The sequence below is a fragment of the Marmota flaviventris genome, chromosome 12 (genome assembly GCF_047511675.1).
Source record: "Marmota flaviventris isolate mMarFla1 chromosome 12, mMarFla1.hap1, whole genome shotgun sequence".
Lineage (NCBI taxonomy): Eukaryota > Metazoa > Chordata > Mammalia > Rodentia > Sciuridae > Marmota > Marmota flaviventris.
In genome coordinates this window covers 93288322-93308747 of record NC_092509.1, presented here as the reverse complement: position 1 = coordinate 93308747, position 20426 = coordinate 93288322, and the positions used below count along the sequence as shown (strand labels likewise).

At 37.0% G+C, this 20426-nt stretch overlaps 1 protein-coding gene across 1 annotated transcript; it reads right to left on the bottom strand.

Annotated features, from left to right (window-relative positions):
• Positions 1–1010: 1010 nt before the first annotated feature.
• On the bottom strand, positions 1011–20413 carry Ivns1abp (influenza virus NS1A binding protein). Its single transcript, XM_027934875.2, has 15 exons — positions 20095–20413; positions 14874–15099; positions 13691–13819; positions 13299–13468; positions 13083–13158; positions 11459–11632; positions 11029–11154; positions 9555–9662; positions 5908–6037; positions 5453–5677; positions 4817–4938; positions 4599–4725; positions 4381–4512; positions 4102–4275; positions 1011–2931 (listed from the first exon to the last, which is right to left on the bottom strand). The coding sequence occupies exons 3-15, from the start codon at positions 13799–13801 to the stop codon at positions 2678–2680; spliced, it is 1929 nt and encodes a 642-aa protein (XP_027790676.1). The 5' UTR covers positions 13802–13819; positions 14874–15099; positions 20095–20413; the 3' UTR covers positions 1011–2677.
• Positions 20414–20426: the final 13 nt, after the last annotated feature.

The following is a 20426-nucleotide window of genomic DNA, read 5'->3' as shown; positions in this document are numbered from 1 at the left end:
GCCTAGCATATGCAAGGACTAGACTCAACCCCAGCACTAGTAGGTTGAAGAACCCATGACAATACTTATTTATAGTTTTAAGACTCTTGAGAACAATTATTCCTTTATAACCAAAGGTAGTGATGAATATAATGTTTATAGGACTGAATTTGTGGGTTGGCCTTCCCTTGAAGATTCATAAATTGATGTTTCCTTGTCTTTCCTTCTCTTCACTCATGTTAAATTGCGTTAGGCATTATGTAGCACTTGGATTCTTCAGATTTGGGGGAACAAATTAAGTGACTGAAGCCAGCTCTGAAGATGCAGAAATGCTCTATTGGGACTGACTCTTTCCCTGACCACTTAAGAATTTGATTCTAGCAGTATATCATATCCCTAAATCAAGGATTTTTCCCTTAAATTATTTTTATGTAGGGAATTCTAAAACATTTTAAATAAATTCATGCCTAAGGATAGCCAATTACTTGGTAAATTAAAGGCAAGTATTTTACCTGGAGGTGGCACATACCTGTAACACCAGCAACTTGGGAGGCTAAGGCCAAGAAGAGCAACTTACTGAGACTCAGTCTCAAATTAAAAGGGGCTACTCGGTGATAAAGTGCCCTTGGATTATATCCCCAGCACCCTAAATAAACCAACAAAAAAATGCAAATGTTTTATAAAATGCTACTGTTTTAGAAAATCTAGTATGTTTTTTACATACTATTACAAGAAATCAAAGTTGTGGTGTTATGAATTATATTTTTAAACCATTCTATAACATATATTGGTAAAACCAAAACAAACCCCGAATTTTTAAAAATTATGTGACTATTGTTTTTCGGTTGTTTTCCCCCACATGAAAACTTGTGTTCAGGAAGATTAGCCATAATAACTTCTTAAAAAACGTTTAGCCACCAAACTCCCTGTTTCGTCATCAATGGTAATGCAGGAAAACTTCGACACAAAGCATTCCCATATATTATTTGCATAAAGCATGTCACTTAAGAAATGAAAAGTGATTTCAAGGATTTTAGTGCTGAATCCTCAACTTAAACTTTATTTCCTTGTGCTGAATAGAACAAACACAGATCCATAAACAACAGTCATCCTAGTAGGCAAATTCAAATTTAAACTTCTCGTTTTAGTTCAGAAACAAACCAGAGACAGATGGTTAGTCAGGAACTACACAGTAACCAGGTGAACTGATTTCCTTTCTTGGTTTTCTGTAAAAACAGATGAGAGAAAGGTGGCAAAGTACCAGAGTACCAACATATTTCAAGAAAATATTCAATTTTTTTTCCTAACCCAAGTTAGCTACTGAATAGTCCTCTCATCCTACATGGCTCATTAGGTTCCTGTGTTTCATTGTCTGTGACAAGAAAAAACACCTTACATTATCCATTTCTTTCAGATGTAATATGCCAGGTGGGTATTTTCCCCAAATGCTTTAACTCTTCCTCACTGAAAAATTTCCCCCCAAACTTTTAGTAATGAATGAGTACACAAACAACTGGGTATTAATCCCATGGTGCAAGGATTTCCTGCAAAGTACCTTTAATGTGTTTGCATCTGCAGCAAGCATTAGGACGTGCTAAGTTTGGCACCATCAGTTAGGCGTGTAACACTACACATTAGACACCAAATCATCCCCCAGATTTATCCATATGAGCAAAAAAAAAAAAAAAAAAAAAAAAACTGAGCAAAAACGTAGTTCTGATAAAGGCTGCATTCACAAACCCAACACAGTTTAAACTTTTTCAATCAAGGGCTTCTGTTTAGTATTCTTTTGTTAATGATAAATAAAAGCAGAATTATGGAAGATCAAATACTTCACTGTTCTTTTATATAGTTAAATCTCTTGCTGAATAAACTATACCCTCAACAAATCAAAATACTTCAAACCAGTGTTTCAAATACCAAAAATCATCACTATGTTACTGTTCAGCAACTCCATTCAAAAAAACGTTGGTACTGCATTCTCAGAAGAAAAAAAAAATGCAGCTGAGCCAAATGCTTAAAAGTTTGCATTCTGAGCATTTAAAAGAATCACTCCACTCTGCATCCTTTAAGATTGCCACTCTGCTTCACTAACTTGAATCTGCCATATTTTACTTCAACAGGTAAAGCACTCTGCTGAGAATATAAAAAGTTATAAAAAGGCAATCATAAAAGATTAAATATTGGTAGGCAAGTTAGCTTTCTTTTAATAAAAACAAAAATAGTTATTGTCTTCTATTTAAATAAGTATCTTTTGTTATAGAGTGTTCCAGTTATTGAAAAAGGGCCCTTAAAAAACCCAACTGCCTACATCTTTAAACCCTACCCCCTCTTGCCCCATAATACACATTTGAGGGAAGAGTCATTTAATGTGCAAATTGGCAAAACAAATGTGGAGGAGAGGGGATTTCTTGAAATGATGTGCCCAATCAATTCTTGGTTTATTCTTTTACAATATCAATTTCCAAAAAGTAAAATAACCAAAGAAGTCTTAAAAATACACACAAAAAAAATCATCTTTGCATTCCTTTCCAAACACAAAAAAGTATGTACAGCATGTAATAATATGCAATATGCAAAAGCTTTGTGTTGCTGTTAGCAACATCTATACCCACCCACCCTCCTTATTCACAAGTGTACCTCTACTAAACACAATTACATCACTAAGCCTGTTAGTTTGAGAGGGTCTTAAAATGTGTTAAAACTGGAAAATCTTTGTGTAAGGGCTCCACTCATTTGACTCAAGGTTATAGACTTCGACCGTATTCAAAAATTCATTGCCATCAAATCCTCCCACTGCATAAATGGTACTCCCTACAGTTGTGATCCCAGCATTGCTCCTTGGTGAAGTCATATTTCCCATCATCTTCCATTCATTTCTAGTTGGATCATACATCTCCACACAACTGATAGCATGAGAACCATCAAAACCACCACCTACAAACAGTTTTCCTAGAAGAGAAATTAGACAGAGTAAATCTGAGAGGCTAAAGTAATGAAGAAAACCCCCAGGCCTGTTTTGTTTTCTTTCTTTTTTTGAAATGTGTTGTCCAGGCTGGTCTTTAACCCCTGGACCTATCTCAGCCACCTGAAAGCTTTAACCCCTTCCATCTCAGCCACCTGAAAGCTGGGATTACAGGCACATGCCTATCTGGGTCTGTCTCTTACTAAATGAAACTAGTTGTTTTTAAGTAGAAATGCCTATTCTGCCAAAAAGTATTAACTGCCTACATAATAAGGCAATAAGCATTCTCTAGAAGCTAGGGATACAAAATGAGTAAGGTGGATAAAAACGCATTCCCACATGAAACTTAGGCAAACTTGGTTGGGGGGACCTACAGCATCTAAATCAAGTACAAGTCTCACAATTCTTTATGGTAGTTGCTCTAGGACATTAGGATACTTGCTACTATGTCCACACACTTAAGCTTTTCCCTGTGGAGCCATAAGCTACCAAGATTCAGCTTTGTTCCAAAAACAATGCTTACTAAATTGTTAAGATTATATAATTAGACATTAAGTAAATCAAAGAGATGTGAAAGGGCAACTATATAAAACAAAGTATAGAGTGGACAACTAGAAAATACAGGGATTTGCATTTACATTCTTTTGAAATCAAGTTAATTACTGCTTTGAAGGAAGGGAAACTCAAAATCCAGGATGATACATTTATTGGGTATGGTTTATGGAGTAAAAATGATTTGGAACTTTACTGAGTACACCCATCAAAAGATTGGTGATGCCTGTAATCCACAATTATTTTGGAAGCTGAGGCAGGAGGATTAAGTTGGAGGCCAGCCTGGGCAACTTAGTGAGACCCTGCTCAAAATAAAATGCTGGGATACAGCTCAGTGATGGAATGCTTGCCCAGCATGCACAAAGCCCTGGGTTTGAACCCCAGCACTGCAAAATGGAAAAAATAGAATATATATCAAGTTTTGAACTTCTGATTTTGAGTCTCCAAAGGACAAATGCCCAATTCCCATTGCTTTAAAAGAGATGGCTGTTTCTAATTCTTAATTTTTTATAAGCATATAGTTATTATCGTTGACATTTTCTTGGAATTTTAGAACAAACTCTTGCCAGTATCTACCCTTCACCTCTTCAAATGTGGACACTTACCATCAAGAACAGCTACCCCAGCTCCTCGCCTCGCTATATTCATGGGTGCAATTAAAGTCCAGGTGTTATTTTCAGGATTGTAACGTTCTACCGTGTTCAGACAATTCCAAGACTCTGCACCTCCAATTATGTACAGATAACCACCAAGTTCACAGACTGCAGACTGGTGTCTACCTATAGAATCAAGTCAAACCAAGATTACTCCTACAGTTACCCAAACTATGTATTCTACACATACTGGTAATGTGTTTATTTAAAAAAAAAAAAATAATGACTTACGAATGTTAAGAGGAGCACAGCTTGTCCATGACTTTGTTACAGGATCAAATACATCACAATTTTTCAGCCCCTTTTGACCATATGGATCAGAGCCACCAACAATGTATAACTTTCCATTGAGAGCACACACTCCTATGAAAGTATAAAATATGATTATATACTTATTACTTCATTTTCTTATTTAAATACTGGCTATCTCAGAAGAAAAATATCATTACCTGCATTACAACGATTAGTTCTCAACTCTGGAACAGGAGTCCAGTCATCGATGTTTGGATCATACATCTCTCCACAACTCAGGTCATCTGAGTGGCCGTTTGATCCACCTACCACATAGAGCTGACCCTATGCCAAAAGTAGGAGATGAAAATTTCTACCCTTCTGAAGTTATGAGAAAAAAAGCTAAATATGGATTGTTTGTGCAACATGTGCTTACCATGAGTACAGCCATTTGAAATCGAGCTCTTGGCGTTCTCATGGGAGCAAGGAAGGACCAATGATCTGTATGTGGATCGTAGCATTCAACTGTTCGAAGACATTCTTCTCTGTTATAGCCACCTGTAAAAGAAACATCAAGATTAAACTGGGCTAGGCTTTCTAATCCAGAATGGCTTAGAGTATTGTGCACAATGAGAAAAAGTATGAAATATTAAGGACCCATTAGTTGATATTTTAACTAAATGCTTCTGTTAGTTGAGAATATGGAATTATTCATATAACTGGGAAAGGAAAAATTTGCCCCACTCTATATTGTCTTTTTCTTTTTTTAAATTAGAAACTGGGCATGTGGCTCACTAGTGCAGTAGTAGAGTGCTTGCCTAGCATGCCCTGGGTTTAAGTCCCAGCACTGTGGGGGGAAAAAACAAAACAAAACAAAAAAACTCCATAGGAAAATTGAAACAAGATACTAATCTTGTTTCAGTTCACAAAACAATAGTATTTACTTGTTATTAGTGTGCAGGAGAAACAAAGTACACTATACTCCCAAAATGTGTAGGCATGACACAAGCAAATAAAAATGCCTTACAGGCTTACCTGGTTAAAGTCAAGTCACCAATCCTTTTGGCCTTACCTGCAGCTATGAGTTTGCCATTCATCTCTGCTGTACCCAAACCAGATCGTGCATACTGCATGGGAGACATGGGCTTTTCTATTAGTTCATCCGGCTGCATCTCAAAGCTTAAACTCTTGACTAGTTTTGGAGTACTTGTTGGTGAGCTCTGTGGGCTATTTCGACCATGAAGGAAGATCACACAGAAGATACCATCCAGCACAGCTAGGCACAAGTAAGTGTTATCTGTAAACACAAGAATTCCACATTAAAAAAGAGGAAATCCGTAACTTTTGATTGCTACATGATTCTGAATTAGACTCCAGAGTTTCCAGCCCAGACTGGAACATTTTCTACTGTTTTCCAAGTTTAACTGGTTCTGAATTTTTAGGTAGTCAATTTAAAAGCATTAAATTGACAACACTCCTTAAAAATAGATAAGCTGAAGACAAATCTGGTCAATGTCATATACTTACTCGAAGTCTTCTCCGAAGCAACGATTTTCCACTCATGCTTAGGGCTTTGTACTGTAGCATTTGGAGAAGAGAGACATCCAGTGGAACTGCTACTTATCTGCTTATGGCCATTCTCACGTGGTGGCTTTTTCTGCAAAATCAAAAGGTAGCTACAGAAACCTAGCCAAAGACCATACCTGGTGTACCTTTGTTACTGAGCTATTCCATATCACACTGCCAAAACACTGAATAGTTTCCACTTATATAGGACACTTAAGAGCGCACTAAATCTAACACAAACCACCACTTTCAAATCGACGCAAATTACAGGCATACTTGTATCTCCACTTAATAAGGACACAACTATACCTAACTGGTCTGGTCAGGAAAAAACTCAAACATTTCAAATCACATGCTTCAGATCAAGTGTCGAAATGGTATCTCCTCAACAGGGGGATGGGGATGGGGAGGAAGAAAAAAAGCAAACTAATTCACATAAGCTCATTTTTTTAAATATTAAGTACAGAATCTCCCAAAAGACATTCTAAATTTAAAATGGCATTGAGTTAATTGAGAGAATATTTAACCTCCCATCTCCAAGAAACTGTCAAATCTAACTAAAGTATATAATGTATCCTTCATACAATGCCAGCAAAAAGTGAGCAGGCATAGGTTCATCCAGTCTCTCTCAAAATATTTTACAGGAAAAAGTGGCAAACATAAGAAACACTTAAGTGTACTTCCTTTATGGCTGGTGTTATGTACAGGTATCATATAGTGGGATTCTCTAGACAATACCATATCAGAACACAAAAAATTTAAAAAGTAGTAACCAGAAATGAAATGCTAAAAGAACCAAATATTCATAAAAGTATAATATACAGGAACACCGACAAAGGGAAAAATGGCCAAAGCTGCCAATTCAAAGAAGAACCACATACATTCTCATATATAAGCTTCTTTCCATGGCTTTCTTCCAGCTAGCTACATGAGCCTTTGCCACTTCCAAGGAATATGATCATTTGGAACTGAAAGAGTCAAGAGTACCCTGGGAGAATTGCCAACTGACAGGTACCAGCTTCAGTACTTAACCCACCCTGCTCATTCACTTACTCTGGTGCCCAGGGCCCAATCACATGGATAGGTTAAGATTTATAATGGAACTTTCTGTTTCTAGTGAAAACAAAAAATCATATAACAACTTATAGAGGAAGATTTGACAGCTACTGGAAGCTGTAAAAAACACTATCAGAAGTCAGGTCTGGGCCATTCAGCAAGTGTGGTAAACAGCATATGTGGACTACTTTGAGCAAATACAGAAATATACCATGTCAATGTCATCATTAAATTCCCCTGAGACAGCCTGGTATTACTGGATACTTTATTCATATTATCTCTTTTTCATGAAGTGAAAATAGGTTACACTGCCTCAGATGATACATAAGACAATATGCTAAAATTAAGATTAGGAATTTTGAGAATGAGGCCCATTCTTCTTATACTGTGACATTTGCCACAGTATAGAAATACTAGGAATAAAAAATAAGGTTTGTGTATCTAACTTCATCTGTTATTTGGAATTACAAAGTACATAAAAACCTCATTACAATTCTTGGGAAGAATGGGTCCAAAGTATCACAAATGAGTGTTATTAACTGCAGCAAAACTAATGTATGGACTATAACTGACAGAATGACTGTGGAAGAAAAAGGCACTGTAACACTGAAGACTAGTGTTATACAACAAACAACTCAGAAACACAAGTTAACTCCTTGATACAGTATCTATCCCTCACCTTATTTTACATGACCTCCCACAGAAGGATTTCACAGTTTACAAATTTATTCTGCCTTCAACTTTCTTCTCCTACCTTAACATGATTAAATTCTAATCATATTCTTACCTTTCTAATGGCTGCTTCTCAACCTCCTTTTCCTATTCCTGAAAGCTGCAGAAAGAACTCTCATCCATTCTACCTTACAAAATGTCTATTCATCCTAACAATTCACATGTGTCAGGATCCCCACAGTTACTCATATAAATTCTTCTTGATATCTATGGGATATAAAGTATAAGCCCATTCAGGTAGTATTTAGCTACCAGTCTCCAAGAGCAGCATCCTTACATAGATAACTTGCTATCTAACCCCTATCTGCTATATAAATACCTCCAAATACTAAGATTGCTCAAATTTTGCCTCCTCTGTGAAATATTCCTGGTTTCTCACCTCTTGTCTCTACTACAACCTCCCCTTTAGTGCAACTTGTAAGTCTGTATTGTTTAACATCCACTCTGATGAGGTCCTATAAGCAGAAGCTATTTCTTTCATTTTGGGGTCCCCATGCCAAACATCATAGCCTGTCACTTATTGGGCATTCAACTTCTGCTTTTTGAAAAACATACTTTAAAAATGTAACTTAAAATATTTATAGTTAATAGATAAAATACCTTTATTAAAAATGCACAAACATGAACAAAATTCTCCACCAACTCAAACCCCAAAATTATTTTAAATAAAGATATTAAGCCACTATTACCATAGACCTCCTCCACAGAATTAACACTTAGTAATATCCTGTGTGGTTATTGTACCATCATTTACCTTCTAATTTTTAAGGGAAAACACTCTTTAATCTGGGTTGACTATTTACTAGCTTATCCTTCATAAATATGAAGTTGAGTTAAAGGCCAAATTTTAAATACATACTGTATGACCATTTGTATAAATTTCAAACATAGGCAAATGCTAAGATTGCTCAATCTATTTCGGCAGAAGTTAGGCCATGATATCCTCGGGTTGAGTAGGATTGTGACTAAGAAGGGGTAGATAAAGGCTAAAGATACTAGAAATCTTTTTTTCTTGATACGGGCTGTGTTTATACCAGTTGGTTCACTGTGTGACATTTTAAGGTTTGGGGCTGAAGATGTGACTTCAGTGGTAGAATATATGCCTTGCATGTGCTTTGATCCCAAGCACTGGAGGGAAAAATTGTGTACTTCTCTGTATTTTATATGTCCATAAGCTACATGGTTCATACCTGAAATGTATGTTCTCTCTCAAGCATGTGTTTACCCACTAAAGGAAGAGGGAAATGAAACTGGACTCTATAAAAGGCAAAGTAACTTCATCAGTACAACAGAACCATACTACTTTAGTTCATTTTGCTCAAGAAACATCTAGAACAAGTAATAACATAGGACGGACCACTTTTAAGTTTATGCCATTTCTAATTTCAAATAACAAGACATCAATAATTAAAGAAACATCCAATATTTCTTTCATAGCCATCAACAACTCAGAGTCCTCCTACATCTCTATCAAAATTGGGTTTATCAATCATGCCTGTTGCAAACAGCTAATTTTTGTAATCTAACCAAAACAAAATATTTCTGTATTGCTTCAACTTACTGTGCTTTTTTCTTACTACTTGTGAATCCTACTTTATGAGAAAAAAAAAATCTAAATGGGATTTTAACATGGTGAGTTAACTTCTTTTCACATGGCAAAAATGCTAGTAACTCTGATATGCTTCCTTTCTCCCAAAAATGTTTCTGTCCAGTCATACCAATGAAATTCGTTCACTTTCCTTTATTAAAGGAAAATTTAAGTATTTCATAAAATTGTCCAAATTTTAACCTGAGGTTACCTCAGACTGTGCAATGTGTACCTGCACAAACTGAATGTGGTCATCATCACTGCCAAAGACCTCAGCCTGTCCATCTAGTAGGTTCCCATCAAGCAGCTTGTGATCAGCTGAGTAGTACAAGGTTTGAACCTGCAAAACAGCAACAGAACACCCATGTGGCTACTGTCACCATGGCTACTCCACTAGTATGCAGATTACACAAACGCCTCAAGGTAACCTCCAGTGTGGTTCTTGAGCTTCTTGACTTCTTACTCTGGCAGGATTCCGAAGTAAAGAAAAATACATGTCATGGTGGTAAAAATTTAAAAAGCAAAAACAAAAAAGCAAAAGCAAATACAAAATCTTCCAATACTGGCTGAAGAGTCCTTGGCTTGACTGGCTTGAAAGAAATCTTCATTTGTTTCATAGCTTCTATTACATTAAGAAAAAAGGCACTAGTACAATTTATAGACTCTTAAAGAATATACATATTTACAAAAAACTATTGAATAGTTTACACCTTTGAAGATAAATGGTCTGATTTGTATAAACATACTTCTCTCTTGTAGGTAATGTCAAGAAAAACATAAAAAAAAAAAGCAAAAATTCAAGCAAGCTGTAGTTATCCTCTTTTAACAGATGCAAATATATGGCTAGCGCATCTGATAAGTGGGAAATCACAGAACTTAAAGATCAACTGTTAGCCTTTTTAGAACATAATGACAACAGTATTTTTATAGGACTAACAGATTTGGTAATCCTTTATTGATCCTGAAAGGTTTATGGGGAGCAATAAACTCAAGGTTACTCCACTGCTCCACCTGTATATTTTTAATTCCCACCATTTCTGTATCAATTTTTTTCTTATGTATTTTTTAAAAGTAGCCCAAGTTAAATGAGTGACTTTATGTATTAACAACACCATTGAAAAACACAAAGCTTTAGAGATAAGAATCCTGTAAAGGAGTAAACACCATTAAATCATCATCGTTCTCTGCCCACAGCGGATTTTTCTTAGGAGAACTGGGGCAGGACTGCTGCTTCTTTACGTGTCAATACACTTGAGGTTTCTTCTTGTTTCTTCAGTCTTGGGTATCCTAGTTTTGTTAATAAACCTATGGGGAGATAAACCAATGGGGAGGAACAACCATTAGAAGCTTTACCTACTTGTCAAACTTAAAGCAAAAACCTGTGAAGAAAAATTAAGAATCTACAGAAAACTTCAGTACCACCTCCCATTTCTAAAGCAAATTACATGCTACTTTAAAGAAAGTTAACAGCACATAATAAGCAAAGAAATTTGTAAAAAAGAAAAAAAAAAGAAAAGCAGAAGACCAAACTGAACAGTTCATTCAGCTCACCTGGACACCCCCCCTGTTTCTCAGCTTAGGGGTACCTATAGCAAAATTTAAATTCTTTAGGGTCATGGTTATAAAATAAAAGTGAAAGGGAATCCTTCATGTTATAGCAAAATAATTTTTAAGAATTGTTCAATCCCATTTACTTTAGAACTAACCTCTTCCATCAGCTCTTCCAGACTGTCTCCATTCTCCCAGATGCTACGCTGCACCCAGTTGATTACCTTTGTATACAATTTGCCATTGCTGGGCAAGCAAACATTATCTTCTAGCATTACCTCCAACTAGAGATGAAAAAACAGTGACACACTGGTAAGTATTAAAATGCTAGTTTTTAGTTTAATCCTCAATTTTATAGTGAAGTTGTCATAGATACCCAAATGCATTACATACATTTACTCTAAGTAACCAAAAAACAAAGGAAATAAACTAACTGGCAGGTGGAAACTCATTACAATGCTAAGAATAATAATTCCAATATATTATTGTTTTCTATAACCATTATAACTCATTTGCTTCAATCATCCACAAAGATTCTGTGACTAGAACTAGATAGTATATAATTCCTTATTATGTTGTAGTCTTTACCTTTAGTCGGGGAAGCTTAAGAAATTCTTCCTCTTCTGAAATTTGTAACAAATGCTCCTGAATATAAGCATCAACCTTATTTAACAAACGGGAGTCTCCCATACAACTTGCAAAATTTCGGTAAGAGATGCAGCTGGTAATATCCATCCGAGACAGTAAATAATCACCACAAACCTTCGAACGAAAATAAACAAGTACCAACATTTTTATATATTTATTCTACAAACTATATTCAATATGTTAATACTAGGTAAAAATATAAAGAAGAATAAAAAATTGCCATCTTAAAATACAACAAATTTAACGTAGGAACAACACATACAACTGACAGACATCAAAGAATGCCATACAATGCAGTTTTTTAAGGATAGACGTGACAAATTGAAAAGGTAAGTAGGGTTCAGAAATATTTAACTAGAATAATTAGCTGAGGTTTCATGAAAGGCCCTATCAAAACTGCTCTACAAAAGAGATGAATGATGTTGATGTTGAGTGTAGAAAGTAGGCAAAGAGGCTACAAACAATTTAGTATGGCTGAAGCAAAAGATAAAACAATTAGGAAATAGTTTTGGAAAAACAGCAACTAAATTGGGAGTATCTAGAATGCTAAACTTAGTAATATGTGCTATAAATCACAGAATTTTTGAATAGAGAAGTGGCATTAGAAGAAGCAAAATATGGCCAGATAGTATTTTAGTCTTCTGGCCATATTGTCTATCATAATTACTCAAACCTGTTACCACAGCTGTATGACAGTTGTAGATCCTATGTAAATGAATGAGTGTGGCGGTGTTCTAATAAAACTTTGTAAAAACAGGGGCCTGGATTGTGGCCTGCAGTTTACTGACTTGTATTAAGAGAATTAAATGCCTTTTCCCCCTATAAATTATTAAGCACTTCTAACAGGCATTAAATTCTAGGCAGAATACTTTTAAAGAGGAACCAAGATGTATAGAAAAACAGAACTAAAAGTATGAATTATATGCTTACTCTTGGGAAAAACAGATGAATATTTTAACTCATGCTATCAGAGACTGCAATATACCTCTTCAACTTTTTAGCACATTTCACTGGCATAGCTCTAGGATGGCAATACAGTTTTCTAAAAGTGAGATCAGCCCAAAAGGCCTAAGTCCATGCAGCTGTGGGAGAGCTAGTTTTGTGGTTTTGAGTTAGTTACCTTATAGTAGTCAGTGGTAGTACTACTACCTTATAGTAGTCAGTAGTATATTAGTCAGTGTGTAATTGTGCTACTTAATGAATGCTGCCAAAAAATAAATTGACCCCCAGACTAGATGTACTGTATCATTGAATTTCCTAATACCCATATGTCAACCCTAAAGAAAGTGTTTTGGTTTTCTAAAAGTGCATTTGGAAATAACATCAGATGGAAAAAAAAATCATTAAAAAAGGAGAAACCAATATATCTACCATGCCACAGAAGACTCTCAAAGAGCAAGACATTAGCCCAAATTAGTTAAAACAACATATTCAATTCTTGGGGAAGAAGGGCATTTTCAAGTTTCTGAAACTAACAAAATGTTTTATGATAATTTCTACATTCTGATTATACAAACTCTCTAGTAATAGCAACCCTTTTATATATTTACTTCTGATATTCTACCTGCTTTACTCGGTCCATCTTCAGCTTTTTTGCTGCAGAATAAACATCTTTCACCAATTCCTTATCAGCTTTCAACCTATTTAAAAAAGAAACAAAAAACAAGCTCTTTATATGTATGATACCAAGGCCTTAAAACAGACTATTTACTTGAACAGATCTAGAGAGACTTGGAATTTTATGATGATATTGCCTAATTATATGGCTTAAAGTACTTACTGAGCAGTGTAGGCATAATTCAACAAGACTTCAACAGCTTCTGGATTGAGATCATCAAATTTAACATGAGAAACTCCATGAGGATCACTATCACTATTAAAGATTTCAAATAAATAGGGACTGCAACAAGCTAGTACTGCTCTGTGTGCTAACATCTCATGACCACAGACCTGAAATTATGAAAAATTAAAATTAGAAGTATTGTGACTTATGTACTTCTCTAGATAATTACCAAACACTCCAGCCTCCTTTATCATACATTTTAGGTAAAGCATTCTTTTAAAAAGTCATTTCATTAAATGACTATGGGGGAAAAAAACAAAACAAATCCAAGAATTTAACACCTTTTACTAAAAGATTTAATTCTACAAGTTTCCAAATAATTTAAATACCTGAAGTCGAACATCACAGAACTGGCCACTTTTCCTCAGGGCATTTAATTTGGCAACAGAAGACTCAATAAAATTTTCATCTTCAAACATCAAATATCCATTGGGAATCATTTTTCCTTATAAATTTGGCTAAACACCAGAAAAAAAGCTAAGTTACCTTTTTTGCAAGAAATGGTTTTTAAAAAAATCATATATTAATGTGGTGCCTTTCTCAAAATTCCATCCCATCAACAACATGTAAAAATTTTATTACACAAAAAGCTTGGTTAAAACAACATCGATACTGAATACCCAAGTTTTTATACCCCCATACTCTGATCACAGATCTTTAAGGATTCATACAGCAGTGGGTATCTCAGAAGCATGAGCCAGGTTTCCATGCCTATTAGCATATTCATTCAGAGGGGAAGAAAATCAAACTCCATGCTGCCCAAGCCCATAATAAGCAACCTAAAAAGCCTGGAAGAATGTGAAATAGCCATCTCATACAGATTTCCTTGGGATTTGTGTTGCTGCCATATCTTTACTCACAAATGAGAAAAACTGTTATATATCCCAATCCTGTACTTTCTCAGTTTCCATTAAGGACTATCAATTGGAGATTACTCCTAAAAATTATGTATAATCAAAATTTAAATGGGAAATAACAGCCTTCTTCCTCTGTTCCCATAACACAATTAAAAGTCTTGGTTCCCTATCTGCCAGATGATTTTTTTTTCCTCCAAATGTTTTAAAGTATAGAAAGTAGTGAGATTTAAAAAGAGGAACTTTATGCTCCCCTTTTCACGTATTCTAAAGAACTTATTTCCTAATATTACATAATTGAAACTTACGTTCTTCAAACATTTTTACATTTCGCTTATAAACAACTAATGATTACACAAAATATATCATTAAAAAGTAGTAATAGGAGATCCCAGTTTGAGGTAACTTAGTTTATAGAAAGGAAAAATACAAAAAATGCTTTTTCACTCAAAGGTTACTGACTTCTCTGCCTTTTAAACATTGTGAAAGGCTGCTACTGTATTCAGCACAGTCTTTAGAAAAACACTGTGCCCTTTTTGGGCAGGGGATGTAATGGGGATCCAACCTCATATATATTAGGCAAGTACTCTGCTGCTGAGTTGCATTCCTAGTCCTAACACTGGATCAATGCTGGATTAGACAGTGGATATTCACTTACCTACTATACTGGAAGAAATGTATTACTGGGAATGCAAATAATCCAAAGGCAAAGGAGTGATGAAATGAAGCACTTAGTCAAGGTATGAAGACAGGTAGCTGAAGTAAAGGTAGATGTGTCTTAAGCTCTAATGGTGGTTCCAAAACTATCAGGCTTGAAAATGATGTAATCAAGTCCTTAAAAGCTATAGACACGAATTTCTTCTGTGACAAAGATGCATCATAATCTGAAACAACGACAAAATTAAGTTAGACACTCAGAATGATCAAAGCCTGCAAATGATCTTTAAGAGATTTTAAAGTAAATGGCAACAGTTTTCATACTACATAAAAAATGCTTACAATTACACATAAACACTTTTCACATAACTTGCAACTACTCACATGATCTTAAAAAAAATCCTTCCCCAGAAGGCAGGAGATAATGTTTCATTGTTTGAGTCTCATCGTGTTGTATATCAACTTGTATTAAGTTGACTTGTATACCCAATTTAATAATATAAATATTCCTTAACTCTCTTTATTATTAAATTCCAACTAATATGCAAACATGAGATATCTGTTCTATATAATTGTTACAAACTTGATATGCTGTTCTCCCAAATGTGCTTTGAATATCCTGGCCTCTGTACTTTTGTTCAAGTTTTCTTTTTTTTTTCCTACCTAGAATTCTGGTAGAATACCTTTGCCAGATGAAATCTTTTGGCCAGTCTCTGCCAAATCTCCACATCTGACAAGTAATTTCTCCCATCTTCCACATACAGAACCCTCTTCTGAAAGGTTACATGTGGGCTTCCGGCTTGTCTGTCCTGTGCTCTGCTTCTAGGTACAAGCTTGTCTTCCTTGATTCAAGACCCAACTGAAACCAAAGTTTCCATTTTGTCTCTTTTGTATTTATCCAATCTCTCCCCATAACTAGCCTAAAACCTCAACATAAAGATGAGTAATTTGTTGAAATAAACTAGATAAACAAAAAGTATTCATGTCTGTGATTTGGGTGATGATTTTTCTCACATATAGTAATAAAATTCTAATGAAATAACCAAATCAAGGCAATCAGTCCTCCTACTTTACTCTCCCCCCTTCGCTTTCACATGTCATCAATTATTAGTATCAACTTCTTATGACATTTAAAAAAATCAACTGAACTAAGTAATTATGTGAAATATGTGCATACTTCAAAAGTTGGACATTTTAAAATTGCTTTGCTTTATATATCAAATCCACAATTTGAAATCTAACAATTATGTCTAAATGAATCACTTGCCCCAGGACTCTAATGAAGGCCAGTCAGTTCTAATTCAACAAACTTATTGTATTAGTTTTAATTTGTGCACATTCTGTAAGTGAGCTTGATTCCATATGCCCTAACTGGTTTTTCCATAACTTAGGTTTCATTTCAAGGAAACCCAAGAATTCCAATGCAGTCTGGGACTCCTGTTAAGGCTCAATGCTTACTCCTTTGTTAAATCTGTATCATACCATTAGGCAATATTAATTTCTTCTGCTTTTATGCTTTCATCTAGATTGGCTATAGCCTCAGCCTAACAAACTAGTTTTAACAGATGTTTTCCAAATACACAGGGCTTCACCCATGTTAGGCAAGCACTCTACCACCAAGACATACCCAGCCCCTGCCGTGCAAATTATGTGATAAAACTATATCCTTTAGCCAAGTGAGATGGTACACACCTGTAATCCCAGTGACTCAGGAGGCTAAGGCAGGTAGATCATAAATTTGAGACCAGCCTGGGCAACTTAGTGAGACCCTGTCTCCAAATAAAATGAAAAGGACTAGAGATGTAGCTCAGAGGTAAAGTGTCACTGGGTTCAACGCCCAGTAACAGGGGGGAAAAGTAATAATAAAATATATCCTTTGAAAAGCCAAAATACTGTTGAGATTCACAAATATATTAAACTTTGACCACTTTTTTGTCAGCACATATTTGCAAACTTGTCTTGTTCTGAGAATAAAAATGGCATCTATTATTTGACTACTGAATGTTCCTCCTCAAATTTATTTTAGAAAACAAGTAGATGGTTATAATTACTGCAGAACTTTAGGAGAAAACAGAATTTTTAGAGCAACTCTTGGCATATAACTTTTCGTAGACCCATGTCTTAACAAGAACTTCATCTCTTTAATTTTCTTCTCGTCAGTACAACACTACTTAATTGTAAAAGCTAGTTGAAGTCCAGATGACATGTAAATTAATGCAAACTTGTTTTTGAAAGTTCATGTTCACTTTCATTAAAATAAACTTGGGCAAACCAAGAGTTTTAAACTCTTCATGAAATTTTTAGATCCTATTTGGTCTATAAAACTGAAGCACAATAATAACTTGCAGGAAAAAAATGGGGAAGATTAATTTTTTTTGAAAAGCCAGACCAAAAGCCCAACTATCCCATAGACGTAAAAGAGCATAAAAATTATTTTGCTGGGTATTTAAAATATACTTTCAGGTAATCCACTTTAAAAATTAAAACTAGCGTCAAATATATTTTAGTTCTTTAGAACAGCCAGTGTAAGAAATGGAAGGCAGAAGACTCATAAATGAATAATTAAACAACTTTAGTATAGTATCACTCAGAATTTCAGAAGTTACCACAGCCCAGAAACATTAGCTTAAGTGACATAAAATTCAACAAGTCTTAAAGAGTTGTGAAAAAGGCAGGCACAAATTCTGACCATCAGTAAGAGCAAGATAAAACTTATCAAATTTCAAATTTTCAAAGCATTCTTAAAAGCTCAAGGTAAATTACAACTACTTAGGCGTAAAAGCAATTTTTGAGGCAGCCAAACTACAAAGTAAAATACCCCCCCACCCCCCACCCGCGCAGTGGTGGGGATTGAACCTCTCATCATTGAATTACATCCATAGCCCACTTTTTAAAGCCAGAAGCTACAGCTTCCTAGTGACACCTCTACAACCACTAATAGCAACCATTATCAAAACTCACCAAACTCTACATTTTTAAACACATGTTTTTGTAATTCTTTGGTTACAACACAAATATTTGTGGTACCAAACATATGGCAAGGCACAAACTGGAATGGAATGCTTGTAACACAATGGAGTTGACTCAATTCCTCAGCGTTGAACACTTTACAAAAGGCCAAGAATAGAGACAAACCAAACAGTGAAAACAGCTCAAACAAAGAGGAAAAGGTATGACAGCACATACATTCCAGAAACTTTACCATTTTGGTTTCAATGGAACTGCAGATTGCAGGATGCATATGGTAACTAGTGAAAGAGGAAGTAAAAGACTAATTCCAAGCTTTAAACAATACTAAGTATGGAGACCATATGGAGGATTTAAGTGAGGAAGCATTAGAGTAGAAAAGTGGGGGCATTGTCTGTAGGAACAGGCAAAACATGGGCACAGGGCAACCAAAGGAGGATTCTGCACACCCATGCATAGTTAACTAAGGCAGTGAGGATATAAGGTATTTTAGCTGGGATGTAGTGGCCTCATTACCAAAAATCAGTAATTTTTTAAAAAGAATTTATGAAGCAAAACCTTGTTTTTCATTTGCCGCACAAAGAAAAATAGGAAGGAAGGATAGTGTCTGGGACTTTCTAATGCTGAGGTACCTGTTGGACATGCAGGTTGCTTTCAAAAGTGTAAAAATATTGGTCTAGCTTTAGAAGTATTTAGAAGGTGAGAGTTGACATTTACAAATTAAGATATACATGGATTTTCTTTGATTCTAACTCTCCTATTCATAATACTTCAATTTACAGCGTCTACACTAGGTAGGAGGATCCCTAACCTTTAAGAAACTCTACCTGCAGGATTTTAGTACATAATCATACTGCTAAAAAGTTAATAATTTTTTAGGGGTACCTCATTCTAGTATCAATGATTAGGATATTTCTCTAATAGGAAAACATTTAAATCAAAAAAATGTACTTGCAAAACCACATTCAATTGCCATCTAAAATATCCATCAAGCAAGAAAAACACAACTCCAGCTTATTTTTAAGCAAGTAGCCAAAAAAGTATTTAAAACGGGGGGAAGGGGAGATGTTAGAACTGCAAATTAAAACAAAGGTTATAGAAAGCAGTGCCTTAATTAGCTAGAGATTTCATCTATTAAGAAAATAGGGAAACTACTCCATGTTTCTGGTTAGTAAAGTCCCATTTACCTCTAGCTACTAAATTATACACGTGGCCCTTTGGACCATTTGATGAATTGTTTGAAATGTCAGCTATCTCAAACCATTTCTATACTACGTGTAAAGAAAAAAGTAAATGTACTTCTAAAGCATCTGTGGTTCAAATTTCCCTATGTTCAACTTTCAGTCTGATATTGTCTGATGACTTCCTATCCAGAGCATATGACAGAGACACTTTGTAAAATGCCTGGCAGGACGAAAAAGGAGCAAACCTCTCCACCCATTTCATTTGCAAAAAACAAAAGTGGTCAGCGCTCCCGAGTGAGTGGCCGATCCCGCAGCCACGGGTCTCACTCAGAGAGCCGCCAGGCCGGCGCCCACTCCAAAGGCTGCGAAGTGAGGCGCCCAGCGACCGCACACCCCCGCCCAGGATTGGCCAGCCCCGCAGTCATTCAGCGCCGACACGTCAGGGCAGCCGCTCCCTCGCTCCTCCCGCCCCCTTCTCCCCGCGCTTGGCAAGAAAAGCGGGCAACGTGGAGCGGGAACAAAGGACCCCGCGGCCCACGACGATCGGGGTCTTAGTGCCACCACACTCTAGGTCCCAGAACCTACGCGACTGGAGACCGGTTCCCTGCCCACACGCGCCGGGCCCCAGGTCGTCTCAGAGACTGGCGCCCATACCCTGTGCTAGGCGACCGTTCCTGACAGCGAAATCGCAGCTTCCCGCGCTCTTCTTTCGGCGGGTAGTCAGTCCCGCCCTGTGGCGCCCTGCCCCAAACCCCAATGACCCCTCCAGCGAAAGCTCCTCTTTCCCGCCGCCACTCCCTGGCTTACACAAGGACCCCGAGCTGCCCTGAGGAGCGGTCGGCGCTCGCCCTGGGCCGCCAATGCGACCTGGCAACCATGACAGCACCAGGAGCGAAAGTCCGCGCGCCGCCCGCTTTTCCTAGAGTCTGGCGGCAGCGGCGGCCCACCCCGAGACCAGGACAACGTTCCGCACCTCCCACTACCCTCCCGGCCACCCGCGCCATCCCCTCCTCTCGGATCCCGGCCGCGCCCTCTGCCTCCTCCGCCGCCGGTAGGACCAGAGCGTGTTACCTGGTTCATCTCTAAAGAGATGGAAAAATTCATCTCTAGAGCTTCGATGGGGAGCAGGAGGAAGCGGGAGGGAACTGGCCCAATGGAAAGCGCCTCGAGGCAGCGGAGAGGGGCAGCAATCGAGCGAAAGAACGAGCAGCCAGTCCGCGGCGGCTACGAGAAGGAGGCAGCGCCGCGAACGACTCCCAACAACGAGCTCGCTCGCTGGTACAGCCGCGCTGAAGCAGCAGGCGGAGAAACAGCGCAGCGACTGACTCAGAGTGACCGACCTCCACGCGAGTCCCGGAGACACTGCTGCCGCTGCCGCCGGCTGCCCTCCCGCGCCGCACCCC